Below are 23711 nucleotides of genomic sequence, written 5' to 3' on the forward strand. Positions count from 1 at the left end.
GGCCTATGTTGTATGCTTGGCCGAGCTCACTGACTGTCAGGCCAAGGCTAAAATTCTAGAAGCAAGTCTGCACAAGTGAGCAGTGAGGTGGAGGTCAACATGGAGAAAGAGAACGAGAAGGTGCTTGCTTCAGGGCCGAAAGGAGACGAATCTGCAGCAGGAGAAAACTCCAACTATGGGACTGAGCTACAGAAAGGAGGAGGCCGAGATGAGCTGGAGGAGAGAGAAGAGGTGGAGAAGCCCCCACCCTCACCCTTTTTCTACTCCTCAAAACAAACCCCTCCCCTGTCCCCCTTTGTACATTGTTGAAATGATCTAATGATGTGTTGTAAATATGTTAAACTTTTTGAATAAAAATAACTAGTAGAGTAACATGTACCTCTGTCTTTCTGAATATAGATACAGGATTCATTGATCAATTAACACAGTGTTGGAGTGAAACAAATCAGTGTGATTCATTTAGTTTGCTACTATTCATATGAACACAGCAGAGCATAGACAAACAATGTTTCTTAACTTTTTTACATTTGGTCAAATCTATATATTAATTATGACAACAATACAATAATAATACTATCATCTCATCTGAGGGCCCACCCATCACACTGACCACGCCCATCTGACACGCACACACACTCATGCACGCACACACATGCACACACACGCACACTAGTCATTATCATTTATATATTTACTGTATATATACACATTTATTTCAATTTATTCATGGTTGAGGTCAATATCAGATCAGAAGACATGTTCATGGCACTGAAGTCAATTTAAAATTATATGTAGCATGTTAGAGTTATAAATAACTTGTCCATGTGTAAAACAATAGTTTAATTTAAAAAAAAAAATCACAATAATTATTTTGGGGGGCTGAAGCACATTTTAGGGGGGCTGAAGCACATTTTAGGGGGGCTTCAGCGCCTAACGACGCCCCTGGTGAGTATCCCTTGTCTGTTGGAAGGTCTTCTGTACAATTTTAGTTTCCAACTACAATTTATATGTTAGCAGGTGTAAATGGACACAACGATACAGGACGAACGTGAAGGTAGGCTGAGGCTAAAGGCAAATCTGGCTTGTATAGCAGTACTATGAAAGACGTGGTACTTAAGCCATTTAAGCTAACATTAAAACACATCTTCACCATAAACCTTCTCTTTTTGCATCCATATGCAAGACGGCCCACCATAATTTGATAATAATGACCAACACACACACACAAGTCTTAACCCTCAAACAGCCCCACTAATAAAGTGAGGACTGGTCAAAGGGTCCTAACTCTGTAGGATCTATGCTTAAAAAAAAAAGTAACACACACACACACAAGCACGCACACACACACCGTACCTACACACACACACAAACACACATGTTCTACAAGAAAAGACCAACAAAAACTACGGATGGTTACATAATAAATGACAAATCATCTGTAAAATCTGAGTCACGCCCCTTAGATCAAGCATGTCTCTGTGTGGGTTTCTGTGTGTGTGTGTGTGTGTGTGTGTTTCTGTGTGAGTGTGTGTGCGCAGCCTCTCGGAGCCGTGTGATTGGACGATCCTCCGGTCGTTACCAGGGGCGTGGAGCCGATCGGGTCTGAATGGTGGACTCATGAGCGCGGCTCTCACCGGTGCTTTACCCTAACGGAGACGGAGAGAGGCACACGGTGACAGGCGAAGACAGTCCCACACGTAACTCAATTAATCTCCGAGGGGAACGACGACGACGACGGCGGAGGAAGAGGAGGAATCCGCGGGGTGCTTCACTCGCAGCGGCCCGGCTCTTTCACGACACCCTCCGCGGAGACAGCGGCAGGCACGGCGGGGAGGGAAGAGCGGAGACTCCCCGGCAACACCGGGATGCGAGGACCCGGGGGAAGGGGATGAACACATGAGAGCGTGGTCGTCATTTTGTTTTTAAACCGTCACTATGCGGCGGGGTTCGTCTCCGTTAAGGCGGCGACTTTGAAGCGGGGGTTTGCTCGCGGTCCACCGGCTGGTAACGTGAGGATAACACGCAGATAGGGCGTTTTTTTTAAGTCCGCCTTTTGTCACGGACGCTTGCTAACGTTAGCGTGCGGTTCTCCGGCCACCGGACCTGGCGGGTTCACCGTGTTTTCGCTAGCGGGGACATTAGCCGAGCTTTCCTCGCCCCAGGTGAGTCCCCCCCCCCCTCCGCCTCATCGATATACAACGGCTGCTCAACTGCTTTAATTTCAATTATAAAATCAAGCATAGTGAAGTTTTCCAGCCTTTAACTTGACGTTAACTTGTGTTTTGCTAGTTGTTTCTGTCTCAACAACTCAACTCGTTGTGTTTGTCTCAACATTCACCTGCTTTTATTCCCACCAACTAACTTTAACTCCTCAATGGCGGACCCACCCCTCCTCTTTTTGACCCCAGTTAGCTTCAGCACCATCTTGGATTAACAGGTGATCTGTTGGTTTCTCTAACTGTCAGTTTTCCTCTCCCCGCTCTTCACAGCGGATGAAACCTCACCATCGCTCCCGGTGTCGTTAGGGGCCTCCACCGGAGAACTGCGTCACCGAGTGGGCGCCGCAGGTATCCACCTCTTGAGTCTTCACGCTGGGAAGTCAAGCCATGGCAAGGATGACCTGGAAACCAAAGTGAACCAACCTTCAAATCGCAATGGAGCTGGAGACTAATTCAAACTCCGAGGCCCACCCAGAACTGAATTATCCATCTGTGTCCAACTCTCAGTCTGAAACGGCCATGGCCGATGGGAATATCAACCTGGTGGACCCGGTGGTGAGAGGCGGCAGCGAACCCAGTTCTTGCCCTTCCTCAACCAGCTACCAGAGGAATGTGCATCAGAGATTCATCAGGAGGAATCTGTGGTTCTCAGACATGGACGAGCAGGCCTTCGAGGCACCCGAATGTGACAACAGGAGTAAGATCCTGAATATAAACCTGCGAACAATAGTGGACAGGACTCTGGCGACTACCTGCGGGATACAGGAGGCGTCCAGCACCGAGAGCCCAGGTAGGCAGAAAGACGGTGCAACAGAGCGCACCGCTGCTGATGAGGAGAAGGAGAAACCTGGAGATGTGTTGAGTGCTACTTGCAGCAACGGTGCTAAATCCGCTATCAAGGCCTCCAGTGAGGAGACTGAGGAGGAGGCGGAGATGAAGGCGGTCTCCACATCTCCAGGAGGAAGGTTCCTCAAGTTTGACATTGAACTGGGGAGAGGGTCCTTCAAGACGGTCTACAAGGGCCTGGATACAGAGACCTGGGTGGAGGTTGCCTGGTGTGAGCTGCAGGTAAAGTACCACAGCTGATTTACAGTCTGTCCCTCTGGGACGTCCAAGCACAGTTCCAGTTGAGCTGAAACAAAGCAAATGCAGCAATCTCATGTAGTTTTAAAAAGGGTATTTTTCTTATACGTACAAATGGGAGATACTTTTAAACAATAGTGACATTTTGTTAAAATATTTAAAGCTAGAAGGGCACTTGTGTACCGGGCCAAGGCCCAACAGTCCCCATGTGAAGCCACATTTAAATTCACTAGATCTGGATTTTTATTCGTCTCTGCAACAAATTCCCAAGGCCATACAATTTTTCTTTTCTTTATCAAGATGCATGATCTGTGGGGAAAAAACGATTGTTGAGAAAATGCAAAATTCAAAGGGTTCTTTCCTGCCCATTACGTACCCTTTCATTTAATTTCTTCTGTCCAGTGGTTGTTGCATAATCCTCACTAAAAATGTTATGCAAACATAACCCCCTTGGCGGAAGTAACATCCATCTTCTAATTAGATTTTCTCAATAAAAAATACTCGTAAGTTGTTTTTCAGTCATCAGTGATTTAAATTCTGCGAGGATTGCTTTACTCTCACAGGAAGCCCCCTCGCTCAGTTCTCTGTCGGTGAAGGTTCACACATCATGACAGTATAATGGTGATGTCTTCAGGGAGCTGTCAATCAGCCAGGCTCTCATGGGGGTGGGGGGAGTCCGCTAACTTGCAAATGGGTTACCACTACATTTTAAATGGGTTTACACAGGAAAAGTGATTGACAAGCAGTGGCTGCTGACGTAGAGGTGCACACCTCCCCTGATCAGCAGTTTTGCAAATACACGAGGAGAGTCTATCTTGTCTGGCATTACACAGACGGAAGAAAATCACCAGCTTAAACTGTGCAAAGGTATTAACTAATTATTTCCGTCCTTTGGAGACTGCAACAGGAATTATCTTTCTCTCCCCCTCTCCCTCTCTCTCCCAGGAGGCTTAAGGGGGACTACAGTAAGCATGACTGGCCCCCTTTAAAGAAAGAATACCTTTACTGCGATTTGTAATTCTTTCACCATTCAGATTAAAATGGTTAAAGATTCATTCTACCTTCAACCATCCTTTTCCTGTAGAGTCGTCTGGCCAGCTGATAATACGATGAGTCTGATTATAGTTATTGGAGGAGACAGTGCAGGGGGGAGTGTGCTCTGTCCCAGCAAATGTGTGTGCATGTTAAAAGCTGCTCCCTTGCATCCCTCCCTCTGTGCAACAGGAGGTAGGCAGACAGGAAGCAGCTGAAGTGCGTTGTAGCCTGCTGGGAAGCGTGTGGCGGTCTTGTGGCCTCGCTGAATACTTTGCTTAGGATCTTGAAAACATGCTGCGTCAGTAACCTGAGAGACCAAATAATGCAGAGTCCTTGATGCACGGAAAAGAACCAGACCTGTTTAGTATAACAATGCAGTGACTCATATCGCTGAAAGGAACTGAAAAGATATAAGGCCATTTGGATAGACGAGAGTAAAGCTACAGTAGCGCTGAGGGACACACCATGACTTCATTTGGATGATGATGTCATTCAAACTGATTGTAGCAGTGAGCAATCCCTCATCTCCCGCCTCAACTTGACAACACTGAGCTGCAATTCGGACGTGGAACCGGAAACAATTTACTGCATTTTATTTCCCCCCAGTGACAAATTGAAAATCCTTCTACTACTCAATAACTCTTCCCTGTTGATCTCCATACAAATGGGTCTTCCCCCCAGCCGTGTTTCCCATCTAGGTGCCCTCTCATGCAAAGTTTTGCAGCTTTGAGCTGATGGTCTACTTCTACAATAGTGTCCATGTTGATCTGAGCTGATCAATTTGTTACACTACAGCTCTCCTTGGGTCATCAGCTTACTCAGCAGATCAGAACCACTGGTTGAGAAGCTGTGTGATTGAGTTGGACACTCTATAAAATGACCAGAAACCTGATCTCATGGTGATTAATCTTGCCTCTATAAAGAAACTATTTAACCAGTTAATGACGACTAGTTTTCATTCAAACTGTCATTATGGTGGTGCAGATTTTGGGCGGACACGGGGGGGCTCTGTTTTAACTAATCACATTTAGACCTTGTCCAATTAAACCTTTCCAAGTCGAATGGTGGAAAAATGGTTCAACAAGTTGTACTTGGTCTTTTAATTAATAATTGGTGTATTTGGGGCATAATATGCAATATACCAATCAGAGTAGCAAATCCCCTAGGTAGATCTTTATCATTATAGATGTGTTAGGTAGTACGAGAGTAACAGTGATGAGTTGTGCCACTGACTTTGGACTTGTGTTTTGTTGGTCTTCTGCGCATTCACTTTCAACTCCATCAAGAAAGCCATGCATCAACAGTGCACCTGACCACACCTCGTCTTAAGAGCAACACACCCATGGTTGCTCTGATGGTAACACATATCCAAATGTATATCATAGTGTATTCAGCAGATGCTAGTTTGCAACAAAATATAAAGTAAATTGAAATAGTGAGATAAAAACTTAAATTGAGTACAGTAAGATACAATAAATCACAGTTAGTATTGAAATAGCTACAGGAAATTGGACACGAGTACAGTTTTGTTGGTGAGTCAACCAGGAATTAGTAACCCCCTGCGTAGTGCAGCTCGCAGTAAAGTTCAAGTGAATTCCAGGACTTTTATTTCACAGAAAAGCTGTCGGAGCTAAAGTCTCTAAATGAGTTTGCAGAATCACTGATGTGTGAGTTCATTTCAACTTAATAATAAAAATGAATGACGTCTGTTATTCTTAATATGCATGTTTACTCTTCATTGTTGCATGTAAGTTAATACCAGCCGTGTATCGCTCAGTAAAGTGTGGTTAGAAAATTGGAGAAGACAGATGAGCTTTGTATTATGCGGGTCAAAAGAGATATGACTGTGATTTTCCACTGTTTTCCCTGGTTCAAGTGGTCACATGCCTTTCTTGCCTAGAAATTTTAATCTGGTTCCATGTTTATTCCTCCTTCTCCCCTGCCCTTGCTCTCTCATAACACTGCCCCTTTCCTCCCATTGCCCATCTCCCCCACATCCCTGTTTCTGTGCCAGGCTGCTAGCATAACACAGATGGCCCTGGCTCAGGCAAGAGATATTAATCTGAGACAAAGATGCCTGTTGTGAGTTTTTCATTGTCAAGAAGAAACACAACACGTGTTTCTGTTGGCCTTGTCTCATTCGGTCAATGCCATTGTGGAATTTATTTTTTAAACTTTGGAAACTTCCTGTTTCTGCCAGTTGTGGCTTTGTGTATAGATGTTTATCTCGGTGTTGAATGCTGTGTGCACAGTCACAGAGCCACAGTTTACTTCTGGTTTTGTGCAGACTTCTCTGTGGAATTTGGCAGAGATGTGTTTTTCTGTGGATTAAATCTGGTTCTTAGCTTGTGATTGCAGAGCTGACAACTATACCCGGGCCTTGATATGAAGCTGCCTGTCTGGGTGTTTTCTGGAGAAGTGGGCACTCCTGAACCAAACAAACCTAACAATTGACAGAATAAGTCACTACTTTAATGTCTTGGCTCTAAACATTTGATTTTTCTGTAACAGTAGATTCAATTGGGCTTGTGGCTGTCTCTTTGGATTAACATGTAAAGGGCAACACATCACACAACAACAACAAACCGCTTTTGACTGCTCAGATGTAAAAAGGAAAATGTTGGAGAAGCCCATGTGGGCCATTGGTTACAGCCCATTTGCCTTTAGGAGACCCAGAGAATCAAGGCCAGAGCCAGTGGCTGTATATAACAGTGCCTTATCAGCGGGTCCCATCTTCAGGCATGCTTCAGCTTCTGTGTCACTCAGCCAAGTGAGGACCCAGAGGGATGAAGGATAAGCCTGTTAGAGCCACAGCAGTGTGGTCTGTGGAACACTTCCAACAGGCTTGTGTTTAAGAGGCTCATTTAAGGAAATGTACACCCAATTCATTGGAGACAGTCATCAGCCAGTGTTGTTAAAAACCAAAAGAAAATGTTGCTATTAAGTGATAAGATGAGTAACAAAACTAATTTGAATAATGGGCTGAATGAAACACAATGTCAGAAATCTCATCTCGTAAAACTGAGCTTACAGAAAGGTAAAGCCTGGCTTAGTCGGACACCGTGGTTTTAATTCTGTCTTTAAAGAGTTACTGGGAAATAAAATCAGTTTACTTTTCACCCTGAGCTGATTTATGGTTTGTTGGTAATTTATTAGGCCAACATGTAAAACCTAACAAGATCAAATACATCAGAAAAGCCTTGACGTCTGATGTCGGTCAGACTGAATTCACACGGTCAGAGGTACTTTAACTGCTTATCATTTTAATTTGTAGTTTGCAGTAGAGCTGAACTTCAGTGCATTACATTGAGAGGTATCTTTATTGTTTGCCCATCCCATTTACAACATGAGAGGGAAAGAATATGAGATTCACATGTCAATATAATGCAGTCCATTAAAACACCACTAACTACAATCGCACTATTAAGTGTGTTGTTATATACTAATGTGTGACTGAGCTGGTATACTGGATTAAATTAGATTACCTTATCGTGTGGTCAGAGTGTATATGCATTAATGTTTAGCAAAAGGCCAATTAGAAAACAGGCGTGTGGAACTTGTAGTTAAAGTGGCTCAAGAATAAGTGTTAGCAAACGGGAAAAAAAATCAAGATTTAGCTTGTTATGGAGTATGCTAGAGTTTATCAGAGAATTTACAGTGTTGTGAATTCTAGTAATGCTTTCTTGGTCAATTCATCCACTAACCTCTGGCTTTTGTGTCCAATGTGTATGGATACAGTCGACTTAGGAAAAGTGCCTATTTTTTTCGTGTTTACCTGCATTTAAAAACCTGCATATACCCCATAATTTTGATGAAAAAGACAGTCTATTTCACAGAAAGAATTTGGAAAAACAGTGGTTGACTAAGAAAGGCCTTTACAAAGCAGTGTTCCAGTATCTGTTTGGTGAGGCTCATTATGCTTACCACATGTTGGTCTATCACTTTAAAGGCCGCAGTTTGTTTGTAGTAGTGAGAAGCAAATTCTAGATCTATCTAGGATCTGTGTGTGCTTACTGTTCCTCATTTTCGCTGCACTTTTGACTGCATTTGGCATGCGTTCTTCATAGTTGGGACTTTTCTCCTTGGCAGTAGGTATGCAACTAACGTGATTGATTGTGTTTAGTCCATAAGATGAAATAGTGAATTAAAGGGTTTAGTGTGGTAAAGGGTTTTATTAATGCTGACACATACTAATAACCGGTAAGAAGTGCTCAATATGTGCCCCAACATTTTCCTTGAGCATACCAGTATTTAGTGAGGAGCCACTAGAGCACACCTACACTCCTTCAGTCTAACCTTGAACTGATTTAAGATTTTAGCTAAATGGCCTTTGACCTCCCTCGTCCTTCCCCCAGCAAAAGGAAGTGTCACAACAGCTCATTAGACCCTGTAATCCCTTTTGGAATTTAAGGAGGTTATTTATTATGAACGAATCTGGAAAAAACTTCTGTATCCTGTTAAAGCCTCCTGCTTAGGCTCTGCGGTATGATGACAAGGGTTACTTTTCAGACGACACACTCTACCTGACCTCTGGATCACTAAGCTATTTACGTAACGATGAATGAAAAACAAATGGCCACACTGTAGCACTAAGTTGTTAATCACTGCAATGGTTACTCACATTTTGACAGCTGATTTCAAACCTAAAGCTCCTTACATGCAACAACTGTTGGGCAGTGCTTTGTATAGTGTTTTATAGTTTCCTCTGTTTAGCTTCAGTAATATCATTGCTGAAATAGTGAGGTTTGTGTAGCTGCCATATTTCTGTATATTATATATATAGTTTGTATATCTTTTGTCCCTCTAGGTATTTCCATCGTATATGTGCTTGCCAGATTTTGGATCAGGTAAGAACCAATTAATTTGTGTGGCAGATCCAGTAATTTAGTTTTTCCGTTCTTTAACCCTGCAGTGGCATTTAAAAAAAATAGTTTTCACAGATTTCCCGGGGATTTCGTTTATGGATTCTGATATTGTTAACCGTGTGCAATTTGGTCTGGCTAAATTTAAGGGTACCGCGGAATGCACTCTACTAGGTGCCGTAATGTGATTATGGATTTTACTGTTAAATTTAAAAACGCAGCATTCTTGACTTTGCTTTATTATTGATGACCATGATCGGTTTATAGGCTCCACATAAATTTAGAAACTAGGCTGCTTTCAGCAACTCCATGTCTGTGTTTTGCCTGTGTGGTGTTTAGTCTGGGTCAGAAATTGATGCTGGATACAGTCTGTCCCTCTGGCTCTGTGCCCCCACACTGCAGCAGCTGATAAAATGATCAATGGCCGACGGGACGGGCAATGCCACCCATTTCAACTCAGTACATCTCTACCCAGCTCACCACTCTCCTCTCTAACCCATAATCTGTGATCCTGGGAAAGGGTCACACGTGCCAGACCGACCGCTCACCTTGCTTACCCTGGTTTTCTGGCTTGCACCAGTATGAGCTGGCGTCATTAGGCTGTAGACATTTACATGGGCATTGAGCAAAATGGTCCAGAACAGATGGGTGAAATTGCCACCCAGGGTATCATAGCACCACAGCTATTTGTAGCTGGTGTTATTTTTACAATGTGTCTGAATATCTGTGTGTTACCATTAAGCCTGGATGTTGAGTGTTTGTATTAAAGAAGTAACCACCAGCTGTTGTGCCTCAGATTCTGCTGGTCACACTGGTTACAGCTGCTTTTTGTCAACTATGAAGCCTTGTTGATGAGAAATGAAAAATACAATAACAGTGAAATACTGAATGTAGAGTTTCACAACATAGAATACATACTATTCACATTCATCATCAATATTAATAGACATTTGACCATCAAATTGATCTTTTAACACTGATGTGATCAGTCGGTAGTTGCCATTGTTATTACATAACCAGCTTTATTCTTTTGAGGAGTCAAGTGTGTTATCAGCCATTTTTGTGTCTTTTGTCCGTGTGTCAAAGAGCTGTTTGTCAACCAACGCATTTAGTCAGTGACAGGAAAGAGGTTTATGAGAGCTTTGTTTGTACTAATCCACATTGGCTAACTCCTGGTCACAATCCGTCAGACACACTCCTAGACTTGCAACAACACAAGTGCCTTTCACTATGGGACACTTAAGTTCATTTCAGTTAGAAGTGCAGCAGTGACATAATGCTTTGTTTTTGACCCCTTTATAAGTAAGGGTGTTGTGGTGTGGTAGTGTCTGTCATACATCTCTTTAATCTCTTATTTGCTTTTCTTGGCTAAGTCTCGGTCATAGGCTGATTTGAACTTAATGACTTTCCTACTATCACAATATATCAGTGGCTTGTCTTCTCGTTTGTCTTTTAGACACTTCCTTGACCAGGGTGGGTGATACATTTAGAGATGTTCCGACAGCATTTTTCCGTTACCTGAACTTTTTGTATCAGTCGATGCTTAAGTACTGATCAAATTCCTGCATTTAAACATTACATATTTTAACGGTATTCTACTAACCCTTTATGGAAGTAATGATTTCAGCTTTCATTGTTGTATGGCCTTGCCCAGGCTATACCTTTTTAACTAACGAATACACAGAGAGTGAATGCCATATAATTTATTTTATCTAGTTTGAGCATCGCAACTGAAAACTCCCCCTCCCCCCATATAAATAAATCTATGAATACACAGCAATGAACCTGAAAAGTTTTTCCGTTATCTCTCTCTCTCTTAGGCGCTGTCTTGGTTGAATTTACCGCAGCATTTGAATGTGGTTTCGAAAGATTGCTGCTGTATTTCGTACTGTTTTTCTCTTTTTGCCTTGGTGAACTCCCTGTGCATTTCTTTGCGATGGCTCATTAGATGCTTTATGAGATTGCTTGTGTTGTAACTGGCAACTCCAGTGCCACTCCTCAAATCACAAGTCTAGCACATAGTACATGGTGGAGTTTTACTCGTGGGACTTCCCAGTCCGAAATATTGGCAAATGCCTAGCATCTGGCTAGCTTTGGCCTACGCTACACTTTAAGAACGCTTCCTCTTCCCCACTCTAAAAACGTTACTTGCAAGTGACAGTAAAGTGCAGCTGCTGTTTGCAGTGACCGAGAAGAATTGATGAAACTGATAAACTTTCAAGATGTGGTATCGGATCTATACATAGATTCACATACTCAGCAATGCCCGTTTTGGCATTTTCAGCAGTATCTGAGGTATTTCTGATGCTATCAGAACGTCTCTCTATGCATTCCTTTTCTTCTACCCTCATGTAAAATGTGTAATGTGCCTCCATGTGTGCCAATGTGCCTGGAAACAGAGTTTGTGTGTTAAGAGTGGATGTATGACAGAAACAGAGTTAACAGAGTACCCAGGTACAGATGCTGGCCAAAGCTTCCTGCCGTCTTGACTGATGGGACACAGTTCCGCTGAGGGCAGACTGCTGGCTCACGGCTTGCCCTGCACCAGCTTCTGTTACAGCAGCAGAAGCACTGCAATATTCATCTGTTATAAAGGATGGGTGCAGAGGGTGGCACGGTGGCCAAGGAAATTAGCATTCCTTCTTCAACATGGCAACCAGAGTTTAAAACCTCCTCCTTGCTGAAATGTCTAAATAAGATGCAGCTGTACTGATGATGTTCTGTAGCACTAGTGTATCACTTATCATATCATTCTAATTATCACTGAACCTAAGCATCATTGCAGTGCTAAAAAAGCTATACTAAAACTTCTGCTCTGCTCTACTGTGTGTGTGTCCGTGTCGGTCCAGTTTTACCAACCATGATTAGTGCAGTTTTAGTTGTTTAGTTTTTTTTCAAGTACATCCTGAGCTGAAATATTTTCTTTCATAATCTCCTTAGCCAAATTGTAAGTACTTATTGAGTTGGGTTTAGCTGTCTAGGTTTTATAGTAGAAGCTGTTGAAAAGTTGTTTGAATATAAATCCCTATCACACTATTGTTAATAAATCCAAATGTGGCCAATCTGCTCATGGTAAAGGAAGGATCAGGATGAGGCTGAGATAATTAGGGAAAGAAGAAATTGTGATTAGGAACACAATTCTGTAGAGAAAGACTAACACAAGATGGAGTGTAATTTAGCTCCCATAATTAGGGCTAATACTGAAACCTGTTACATTCCTAATGTATTTAGTTCCCTGGCTATGGCTCTCAATGGTTCAATGATCTTTTTCAATGATTCAGAGAGTTTATTGACTTGTAAAAGCTCTGGAGAATGTGAGAATACAGTGAGTGAGTGGGCAAGTGGGACCTTTCTAACACGTGACGCACTCAAAACTACAACATAAAGAACATATAACTCCGGTTGAAAAAGAGGTGTCATAGACATAGGAGATGCTGAAGAAAATGTCAACTTGGAAAGACGACAAGATTCGAGAATTTTGGCGAATAGGGCCTATACATCAGTGTTGATGTGCTGTAAATGCAAACTTGTGATCTCCGCAGGGTAATTTATACATTAAGTCCTGCATTCTCTACTCAAATGCCACCACTCACTACAACGCTATGGAGATGTTCCTGTGGTAGCAACCAGCTGACCCGAATAATCTCCTGCTGTGTTGTGACAATCCCAGTTCATGTCTGAAAATTGGTAAAGAGGGTCACTTTTATTCTTTGATTTGGGCCAAAGTACAAAAAACATCATTATCCTAAGATTTCTTCCTCGATCAGATAAGCCCTTTATCTTTAGCGTCTCAAATCAGAGACTTTTGTTATGACACTCAAATGTGGCAAAAGTGTGAGTGTTCAATTACCACACAACATATGTACGCCAAGAGTGAATGTTTTCAGAGGTTGAAATAATGATCCACTCCCCCACATTTTTTTGTGTGAGGCCTGGTAATTGACCATTTATGAACAGTGGCAACAGAGAATACAAAAACATTTTCCACATTTGTTGGAAAAGGGGGAACCTTACGACTGCTCATGAGGACAAAATATTGTTTTATTTTGTTTTTGCTTCCCTTCATAAGTATCAGCTCAGATTCACTTGTTCAAAATTAAATTTCAGACATTTGGCTTCTGCAAACCCTTAAAGTTTTATTGTGATAGACAGATTTAATAGAAAGTGCCTCGACAGCTATCTCCCAACTAGGAGCCATTTGATTGCAATACTGGATATCGGTTGTAAACAGTAATTCTGCTATAGCCTCCATACTTGACACACTATATTTCTTTTATGAAATAGAAGGTGCAGTCACGGCATGAAATGTTGCTGCAGCCTTTTGAATGTTTTGACTTACCTGTCAACACACAATTATACCTGCACTACACACCAGTAGTTTTAGTGATTTCGTTTGAGCTCAACTACTTGTTTTTGTTTTTATTTTTATGCTTCTGTTCATGGCAGAAATGTCCAATTACTGTTAAATCCTTTGACACGCTTACAGGTCTTTTCACTGTTAGCTCAGTACTTGTGTGGGTTGAATAGCAGAATCCTCCAGAACTGATTTCACATGAAGGGCTCTTGTTGTTTTTACATATTTGTATTGCACGGCATGCGTTTACTCTTTGACAGTCAAATAAGCACAATAATTACAAGCTTGATAAGTGATGTTGACAACATTACACAGCTTATTTTGTTAACCAAGTCCACATCACACTTAAAATAAGCTATAATGTATTTAAACATCCGACATTAGCATGGTGGTTTCTATATCCTGTATGTTGTGCTTGTAGAAAGAAAATTTGTAGACCAAATAAACGGGCACTTAAAAGTAGACATGAGGATGAATCATACTGATTAGGAACACATATGGTGCCAGTACTCCAGTGTACATGCAGTGATACAAACGTGAAACTAAAGCAGTGGTTGAGCCATTGCTGATTAGTTCATATGTTGAAAGTGAAACACCTAGAGCCTTTTAGGCTGTGACTTCTGCAGCGTTTTTGTCTCTAGCCCTAGATACTCAGTTAAAGTAGCTGAACTCACAGCCATCTCTCCAGACTGAAGGTGCTTTCTTCTTGGAAACGACATGTGACATTTGGTCAGGAACTTGATCTCAACACATAGTTTTGCAATTACATGGTATATTAGCCAGTGACGTTCCCAGGACTAATGTTTTAATCTGTTACCTGGCCCGCGCCAGAGGCCCACTGTATCTCATCCTGATGTATCTTTGCTGATGTATGAGCCACCAGAGCCGGGGAACTAATAGAGTTCAACACACAGATGTAGTGGGTGGCAGCAGTCAGGAGCTTGGCTTTATAGATTGCTTCCTGCTTGTGTCACAATCTATTTTTCTGTCCCTGCTGCACAGTATGGCTCTCTGTCTGTGTGTTTAACCTCGCCTGGGCGGCTCCACACTCTGTAGCCAGCTGAGTTTTGATAAGACGCTGAAGATATAGATGCACACAGACACTAGAGGGTCTGTTTACAGCAACGTTTTTGATTTAAAATATAATGTAAAATTGAATCACCCTTCTTAAGAGCACAAATTTCTTATCATAACTATGAGGCAATTAACAGCTCTCGTGTGTTGATGCTTCTGTCTTATGCTTTGTCTGTTGTGTGCATGTCTTTTTGGGAGTGTCTTTCTTCCAGTGTCTAAATATGCATGTATATCTGTCTGTGTATCTCACCATGCTGTGTGCAACACCTCTGAGTCTACATGTGACTTCTGAATTATGCAGAAGCTTCCATGTCTGCTGAGAGGGAACACCGAATTGGGAATGTGTGTGTGGGGCGTGTGTTTGGGACTTTGGGGAACACTCTGAGGTGGGCTCTTGGGGGTTATGTTGGAGCAGGATCTTTAAAGATGAGAGAAGAAATGATGGGAGGAGGAGAAACAAGAAAGAAAAACTGTTGAAATGAGAGGAGAATATCACCTCAAGGCGAGAAAGCTGCATCGCTCCAGGGTTAAAATTAGCTTTGAGCTGTCTCTCATTCCTTGCTGTCTCTCTTTCTAGACCCAGTGTTTCAGGTAAACTTCCGTGCATATGCTGCTTCTGCGCAGCAATGAACACTTGGGGATAACCTAACTTGGGCGGCCCCAGCCCTTGCACTGCTCCGTTTGCCTCAGTAAAAAGGGTTCTCCGCAGAGCTGAATTATTCATGAGACTTCAGAAGTGTGTGGTGAAAATCCCCACCCCCCACACACTTGCACACAGAACCTGATATGACACACGCACACCATGCTTCATCTTCTTATCACTCCACTCTTCATATTGCATCACACAGCGTGTCTCGCTACATTGATCATTTTTAGGTTATCCAGGCTAATTTTTGCACTACTCTTCCCTCTCACAGGCAGTTCACTGTGGTTGAATAATTGAATAGATTAGAAACCACTTGGTCGTATTCGTTGCGTTCCTCCGTCCGTGAAGTCTGCCTCGGTAAGGGGTGGGGCAGGCTTCTGGTCCATTCTCGGGGCTGAATGTACGCATCTGTTGTGTATTTTTGTTGTTGTGGTGGCTTAAAAAAGGGAAATTGCAGAAAGAAACCCTTGGCACAACCTAGAGCAAGGTGCGCTCAGTGTGAGAGCAGACTAACAGAGAATCGCTGAGGGAAGGTATTCAGGGAAAGGGAGCGCTTACTGAATGTGTATGCGTGGGATGTTTGGTGATGGAGAAGGGAGTGGTTGGCGTTAGGGGTGCAGAGAGGGAGACAGATTGCAGATAAGAGGGGGCGGGGTGGGCAAAAGGTAGTGGATGAGCGTGAGCAAGCAAGTGAAGCAGAAAGATGAAAACGATCAATGACATACAACCTTTAGCTGCAGTGTGTTGTGGGTGTGACCATGTTAATTCGTGGGCTCCTTTTCCCCCAGGAGTCATTGCAGCTGTGGTTTGTCACCATTCAGTGTCTCACAGCCTCCATGTTTGATCCGTGCAAGATATTTAAGTCTTTTTACCGCCTGAGAAAGCCACTGATCTGGATTCTTCCCACACACACACAAAGTGTTGACTTTTAATCATCTCTAATATACATATGGTCCAATTAGAGATGTGCAGCATATGGCTCAAAGACAGAAGCCAACGCTAATCCACTCACTCAATGCGTTTCCCACTGGATGTATGAATTTAATTTGTGTACGATAGTGCCTGCAACGATGCAGCCTTTTCTTGTGAAGCTAATATAGTTCTATAAGTATCTATGGTTAGAGTTTCACATTCATTATTTATTTTTGCTCATCTGTCGTCTTTCCTCTAGGATCGTAAGCTGACCAAAATGGAGCGTCAGCGCTTTAAGGAGGAAGCGGAGATGTTGAAGGGTCTCCAGCATCCCAACATTGTCCGTTTCTATGACTTCTGGGAGTCACCCCTTAAAGGGAAGAAGTGCATTGTTCTAGTCACAGAGCTCATGACGTCAGGGACGCTAAAAACGTGAGTACCTTATCCAGGCAAACTCCTGACCAAAAAGCAGAAAGACAACATCACAAATTCAACTATTTGTCACTTAAAGTAAACTGAGAAATGTCTTTTGTGTTTTGAATCTACTTCGTAACTCAAGATTGTGAGGTCGACTTTATTCCTTCTCCTTCCTGCAGCTATCTAAAGCGTTTCAAGGTAATGAAGCCCAAGGTGCTGAGGAGCTGGTGCAGACAGATCCTGAAAGGCCTCCACTTTCTTCACACCAGGACCCCACCCATCATCCATAGGGACCTCAAATGTGATAACATCTTTATTACTGGCCCTACGGGCTCAGTCAAGATAGGGGATTTAGGACTGGCAACACTCAAGGCAGCATCATTTGCAAAGAGCGTCATAGGTAAGAGTCTTTGAAATGTAACTTTTCAGACTCAGGTCCAACTGTAAACAAGGAAGTGACATCCATTGGCTGTTCTCTCTTTTTTTAGGCACTCCTGAGTTCATGGCTCCAGAGATGTATGAGGAGCATTATGATGAGGCTGTGGATGTCTACGCCTTTGGCATGTGTATGCTTGAGATGGCCACCTCAGAATACCCCTACTCCGAGTGTCAGAATGCTGCTCAGATTTACCGCAAAGTCACAAGTGTGAGTCCCGATAATTTGCAAATTTCATGATGGATTTAGAAATTGGGTATATGACAGGACCTGAAGTCTGTGCGCATTGGCTTTCACACATTATTTACATTTATAGCCCAGCACATTCATTAATAGTTTGAATGAAACCTCACAAGCATTTATACATCAATAGCTAAATTAACCAGTAATATGGAGCAGAGAAAGCACAGGGATGTTTTTTTTCTGCTTCACCACATATAACGCCCAGGGTGTTTTTAATTGAAGGGACTTAGCTTTCTTTTAGACCACGAGAACTGCTCTGTTTGTTTCAGCTATGGATCCTCAGCCTTGAATTTCTTGGGTGAAGAATCTAGGGTGAAGAATCTAATGAGCCATATGGAGTCACAGAGGGAGTCCAAATCTCCTTTGTTTTTTAGATGAAGCCTAAAGGCTGTATTCCCTTCCATTTCAATGAGTGTGCCTCTGCTAGCAAAGCACACTGCAAACTGTTGTTAGATTAGGTGGTGTCTAAAGTCATGATAGACTTCCTGATTTGATGAACGTTATCGATTTTCCACTCTTGAGACTTGGCAGGGTTGGAATCTGAGAGGTGACTCTTTCACCGGCTGTTAAAGAAGCAAAGGCCTCCATGCCCATATTGCCCTAGATACTGTTCTGTGGATTGTTACTATATGCATATCAGAGTGCCCTGCAGAGACCACTGCAGGATATTAATAGGAGATTGATCAAAGAGAAATCATGATAGCTTTATATATTCCCTGAGTACATACAGGATGCAGCTGCATAATTGGTTGGAATGTTGATCTGGAGTATGCATATACAATACATAGAGTACCTGGGTGCAGAACGATGTATGTCAACACCACACATAATGATGCAGTATAGGGAGAATGTGAAAACAGGGTAAGATGTGCCTGTAAAAAAGAGAGAGGCTTTCTGACAGGAGGGTGAAGCATCGAACTATTTTAAAAGTGATAATATAACCAATATGTTTAGAGTATCAAACCGTTTCACAGTGGAAAGGAAAAATATCCCAAAACGTTTAATTGACTTATCCATCCATTTGCTGAGGATGTTCAGAGCAGTCAAAATACCATAGAACTTCACACCAGCTCTGTTCTAATTATTAGTTTACAACAAAAGTAACTTCAGGAACCAGGGAAGACTCAAAACAGCTGCTTATTCTGACTAAAGGAGTAGTAGGAGATGGGTGCTCCTACCTTTCTGCGACCTCTTTATACACTCAGCAAGACTGAAATTTGGATGGAGATTTAGCCTTCAGACATAATTTAGTAAATGTATTTGTTGAGAGATTTCTTAAGATGCTTTTTGGAGTTTTTGTATTCCATTGCAAATGACTTAGATGCAAGCAGACTTAGCTGCCACACGTTTTCAAGGTCGACAAGCGTGCGTGCGTGCGCGCACACACACACACACACACACAGACACAGAGCTCTCTTATCTTTGTTTTTTCCCCAATATTTTTCATCCAGACAGTATCATTTCAAGGCATGTCCTCAGCGTTTTGTTTACATTTGCTCTTTCTCAGGGAGTGAAGCCAGCCAGCTACAACAAGGTCATGGATCCTGAAATCAAGGAGATTATTGGGGAGTGTATCTGCCAAAAGAAAGAGGAGCGGTGAGTGAATGTCCACATCGTTGTCCTGTGTCACCAAACAGGGGCCCATTTAAAAAGCCCTCATTATTGTGCGTTCTTTTTCTCGCTGCTTATTTCTGTGGTGCTGAGAGTTTGGCTCTCAGCAGCACTGTGGTCTCCCTCTATATCTGCAGGGTGTCTCTCAATTCTGTTACATAATGAGTTTGTGTTCAGAAGAGGAAAAATAACCCTCAATTAGGTTTCCAGTGGCTCTTTTTAACCCATGATTGGGTTCAGTCAGGGACGTTGTTCTGGCAGTGACCATGTACAGTTAGGTCCATAAATATTTGGACATTGACACAATTTTCATCATTTTGGCTCTGTACACCACCACAATGGATTTGAAATGAAACAATCAAGATGTGCGTTAAGTGCAGACTTTCAGGCAGGCTTTAATTTGATGGTATTTACATCCAAATCAGGTGAACGGTGTAGGAATTACAACACATTTTATATGTGGCACCCCCTTTTTAAGGGATGAAAAGTAATTGGACAAACTAATATAATCATAAATGTAATTGTCACTTTTAATACTTGGTTGCAAATCCTTTGCAGTCAATGACAGCCTGAAGTCTGGAACCCATAGACATCACCAGACGCTGGGTTTCGTCCCTGGTGATACTCTGCCAGGCCTCTACTGCAACTTTCTTCAGTTCCTGCTTGTTCTTGGGGCGTTTTCCCTTCAGTTTGGTCTTCAGCAAGTGAAATGCATGCTCAATTGGATTCAGGTCAGGTGATTGACTTAGCCATTGCAGAACATTCCACTTCTTTGCCTTAAAAAACTCTTTGGTTGCTTTCGCAGTATGCTTCGGGTCATTGTCCATCTGCACTGTGAAGCGACGTCCAATGAGTTCTGAAGCATTTGGCTGAATATGAGCAGATAATATTTCCAGAAACACTTCAGAATTCATCCTACTGCTTTTGTCGGCAGTCACATCATCAATAAATACAAGGGAACCAGTTCCATTGGCAGCCATACATGCCCACGCCATAACACTACCTCCACCATGCCTCACTGATGAGGTGGTATGCTTTGGATCCTGAGCAGTTCCTTCCCTTCTCCATACTCTTCTCTTCCCATCATTCTGGTACAAGTTGATGTTTGTCTCATCTGTCCATAGGATGTTGTTCCAGAACTGTACAGGCTCTTTTAGATGTTTTTTGGCAAACTCTAATCTGGTCTTCCTGTTTTTGAGGCTCACCAATGGTTTACATCTTGCGGTGAACCCTCTGTATTTACACTGGTGAAGTCTTCTCTTGATTGTTGACTTTGACACAGACACACCTACCTCCTGGAGATTGTTCTTGATCTGGCCAACTGTTGTGAAGGGGTTTTTCTTCACCAGGGAAATAATTCTTCTGTCATCCACCACAGTTGTTTTCCGTGGTCTTCCGGGTCTTTTGGTGTTGCTGAGCTCACCAGTGCGTTCTTTCTTTTTAAGAATGTACCAAACAGTTGATTTGGCCAAACCTAATGTTTTTGCTATCTCTCTGATAGGTTTGTTTCGATTTTGCAGCCTATTGATGGCTTGCTTCACTGATAGTGACAGCTCTTTGGACTTCATATTAAGAGTTGACAGCAACAGATTCCAAACACAAATACCTCACTTGAAATGAACTCTGGACCTTTTATCTGCTCCTTGTCAGTGAAATAACAAGGGAATAACACACACCTGGCCATGGAACAGCTGGGCAGCCAATTGTCCAATTACTTTTGGTCCCTTAAAAAGGGGGGTGCCACATATAAAATGTGTTGTAATTCCTACACCGTTCACCTGATTTGGATGTAAATACCCTCAAATTAAAGCCGAGAGTCTGCACTTAAAGTGCATCTTGATTGTTTCATTCAAAATCCATTGTGGTGGTGTACAGAGCCAAAATGATGAAAATTGTCAATGTCCAAATATTTATTGACCTAACTGTATGTATAATTACTGCGCTCGACCAGGCCAAGAAGTCCTTTCACCGTCGACATACCTGAATTATTGTACCATAGCGAACTGCTCATATACCGATGCTGAGGCCATCTGCAAACCCTCACCCTTACAAATCAGTGGCTGCAGTGTGTGAAATACATGTTTGTACCAGAATCTGAGCTCCACTGTTCTTTCTCCCAGGTACACCATCAAGGACTTGTTGAACCATGCTTTCTTTGCCGAGGACACAGGTGTGAGGGTAGAGCTGGCTGAGGAGGACGATGGGAAGAAGGCCTCAATAGCCCTCAAACTCTGGGTGGAGGACCACAAGAAGTTAAAAGGGAAGTACAAGGAGACTGGAGCCATCGAGTTCGCGTTTGATTTGGAAAAGGAAGTCCCTGAGTTTGTGGCACAAGAAATGGTAAGTGAATCATTTTTCATGTATAATAAATTTGGATTAGAAATTTCGTTACTCTGCTCCAAATATTTTGCATACTTACATACATTTTTACCCATGTTTATTAATGCAGGATGTAAAGTTTGCATGTCTTTGTGGCACATTGTTCTGTAGCTGTTATCAGTGCTCATATCTCATCATTGGGGATTGCAGTTCGCTGGTGATAACTTACTCTAATCTTGGAATACAGTGATTGGTATTTAATTTCTTTCCTTTCATTTACATTTTTGTTCTCTGGTGATGATGCCATGAAAGTATCCTGAAGTGCTTTACAGGATAAAGAGAATCTGGTCTGAGTCAGCTAGAGAATATAAATACTGTCATTGTTTGTTTTAGACTAAAACAGATTTCAGGGAAACATTTAACCGGTACATGTTATATGGGACCACACCTCCAGTGAGACATTTAGAATAATAATAATAATACAGAGATAATTATGATCAGTTTTTTTTTTTTTTTTTAGATGAAGCTCAACAATTGATTTTATTTAGTAGGTGCTTGCACATCATGTGTAAGTAAATAGGTTAAAGACAGAACTTTAGACAGAGGTCTGCCCAACTGTTGCTTTAGTGTCGTCTGTCTCAGATGATATCAAAAAGAGCATTTTGTTTCTTACTCAACCAACTAATTCAGTCTGTGACACAACCTGGTTTTCTCATATTACATTTCCTTTGTCAACTAATATTTTCCTTTTCGTTCTGACACATTCCCTCTCCCACATATGGCGCCCCCTCTTTGTTATCAGATCCTTTCTCCAATTTGTCTGTGTTGTGCCGACCAGGCTGTAATGCCAGAAAAATTAGATTGTATGGCCAGCAAGCTTATATGTCACGTCACTCTTCATCCACTCTAATGAGTCATGTCTCTTCACACAGGCAACCTCAGAGATGTAATATTTCACTAATGATGAAGATGGATCTCCTGGTCATCAATTATGCTTTTTTTTCTTTGTAGATGTATCACTTCTAAACAATGAACTAACTGCTGACAGAGGGACCAGTTCCCCATTAAGCCTGAAACATGCTTCTGCGTTTTCACGGGCCCGTAAGCGCAAGAGCCCTTCCGGGTCCCATACGTGCTTATGTATCCCTCCTTACGTGCTGACGGGTGTCGACCCCCTTTTCTAAAATTTACGGCAAAGCTCCGCAAGCTCACTCAGCCCGCAAGGCTGTGATTGGTCTGCTCTACATCCCTTCTGGAGCTGCATTTCCGGTTTCATGCCCCATAATACAGGCAGAAACAACGGGAGATTTAGAAGAATGAATATGGACCAAATAGAAGAGCGTTTGGCAGAAGAGATCCGAAAGTATGTCCACTTGTATAACCCCTCACTGACTGGCGTATTTGTCCGCCTGAAAAAGGCTACAAGGAGCCGCAGTAGCTATGTAAATAACAATCGATGAAGAAGAAAGAAGGCGTCTCTCAGGTCGTCTTCGACAAAAAGCATTACTCCGCCTAGTGTTCTGGCGCGGAATTGCTTTGTAAGACGCGCAACGGTTGGGGAAGCATGAATGACAACGAGTCTTGCGCCACAGCGGCGTGAAAAGACGCAGACGCAGTCGCAGAAGCATGTTTCAGGCTTTACTCTGATCCCCTTTTCTTGCTCTTTCTCCCTTACACTCTCCCATTTTTAATGCGCCCTTTTTTTTCTCACATGCTCAGCGCTAAAAATACCCTGGAAGTCATGCTCTTTCCTTTTCTTTGTCAGGTGGAGTCTGGCTTCTTCCATGAGAGTGATGCTAAGACTGTGGGAAAGTCGATCAGGGATCGCGTCGCCCTGATCAAATGGAGAAGAGAGAGAACAGTGTCTGCTGCAGTTGCAGTGGATCAGGGTGAAGGAGGACACAGGGTCCAGATGACTCCGTCTCAGGGCATCTCAGCTGGGGCTGCACATGTAGGACAGCCCCCTATGCTGGAACCAGATGAGCAAGATGCAGACACGCACAACAGGCTGTGTAACCTACCAGCCAGTGCCACCTCAGTCACATGTAAGCAATTCTGCTCTCCTCCACTTAAAACACAAATTCAATCTTTGACTTTTTTATGAGTGCATAATTTGCGTCTCTGCAGCAGACAGCACGCTTGACAGTGGCATGGGCTCCACTGTGTACTCAGACTCCCACAGCAGCCAGCAGAGTGTCCTCTACCAGTCCCTGCTGGAGCCTATTACTATGGCAACGCAGCAGGTCTGTATCAGGAGCACACACCCAGGTGGACAATGTATGATCAGATATAGTTAAATATACACAGTTTTTTCAAAGCAGTGACTGCTCACTTTGCCTTGATACCAAGCACGAGTGCTATATTCACATGCATTTATTTTTAGGGAATATATCTTCATTAGCACTTTCATTACACTCATACATTTGTGTATCCTTGCAAGTAAATTTGTTTGTCATATTTTATCATTACAACCATTTTATCTCGGTTATAATCTGTTCGT

General features: G+C 42.6%; 1 protein-coding gene across 4 annotated transcripts in view; it reads left to right on the plus strand.

Moving 5' to 3' along the window:
• Window positions 1-1573: 1573 nt before the first annotated feature.
• The window catches only part of LOC128442801 (serine/threonine-protein kinase WNK2), a 41177-nt gene continuing 19039 nt past the window's right edge, over window positions 1574-23711 (plus strand). For 3 of the 4 annotated variants that reach the window (XM_053425377.1, XM_053425378.1, XM_053425380.1), the window contains exons 1-9: window positions 1575-2162; window positions 2490-3287; window positions 16445-16617; window positions 16782-17002; window positions 17091-17248; window positions 18789-18877; window positions 21013-21232; window positions 22977-23256; window positions 23339-23454. In XM_053425377.1, the coding sequence (XP_053281352.1) occupies window positions 2655-3287; window positions 16445-16617; window positions 16782-17002; window positions 17091-17248; window positions 18789-18877; window positions 21013-21232; window positions 22977-23256; window positions 23339-23454 (1890 nt within the window). In that variant the 5' untranslated portion in view covers window positions 1575-2162; window positions 2490-2654. Of the gene's footprint in view, window positions 2163-2489; window positions 3288-16444; window positions 16618-16781; window positions 17003-17090; window positions 17249-18788; window positions 18878-21012; window positions 21233-22976; window positions 23257-23338; window positions 23455-23711 lie in introns of all 4 variants that reach the window. The other variant, XM_053425379.1, reaches the window with a different exon arrangement.

The sequence above is a fragment of the Pleuronectes platessa genome, chromosome 6, assembly GCF_947347685.1.
Source record: "Pleuronectes platessa chromosome 6, fPlePla1.1, whole genome shotgun sequence".
NCBI lineage: Eukaryota > Metazoa > Chordata > Actinopteri > Pleuronectiformes > Pleuronectidae > Pleuronectes > Pleuronectes platessa.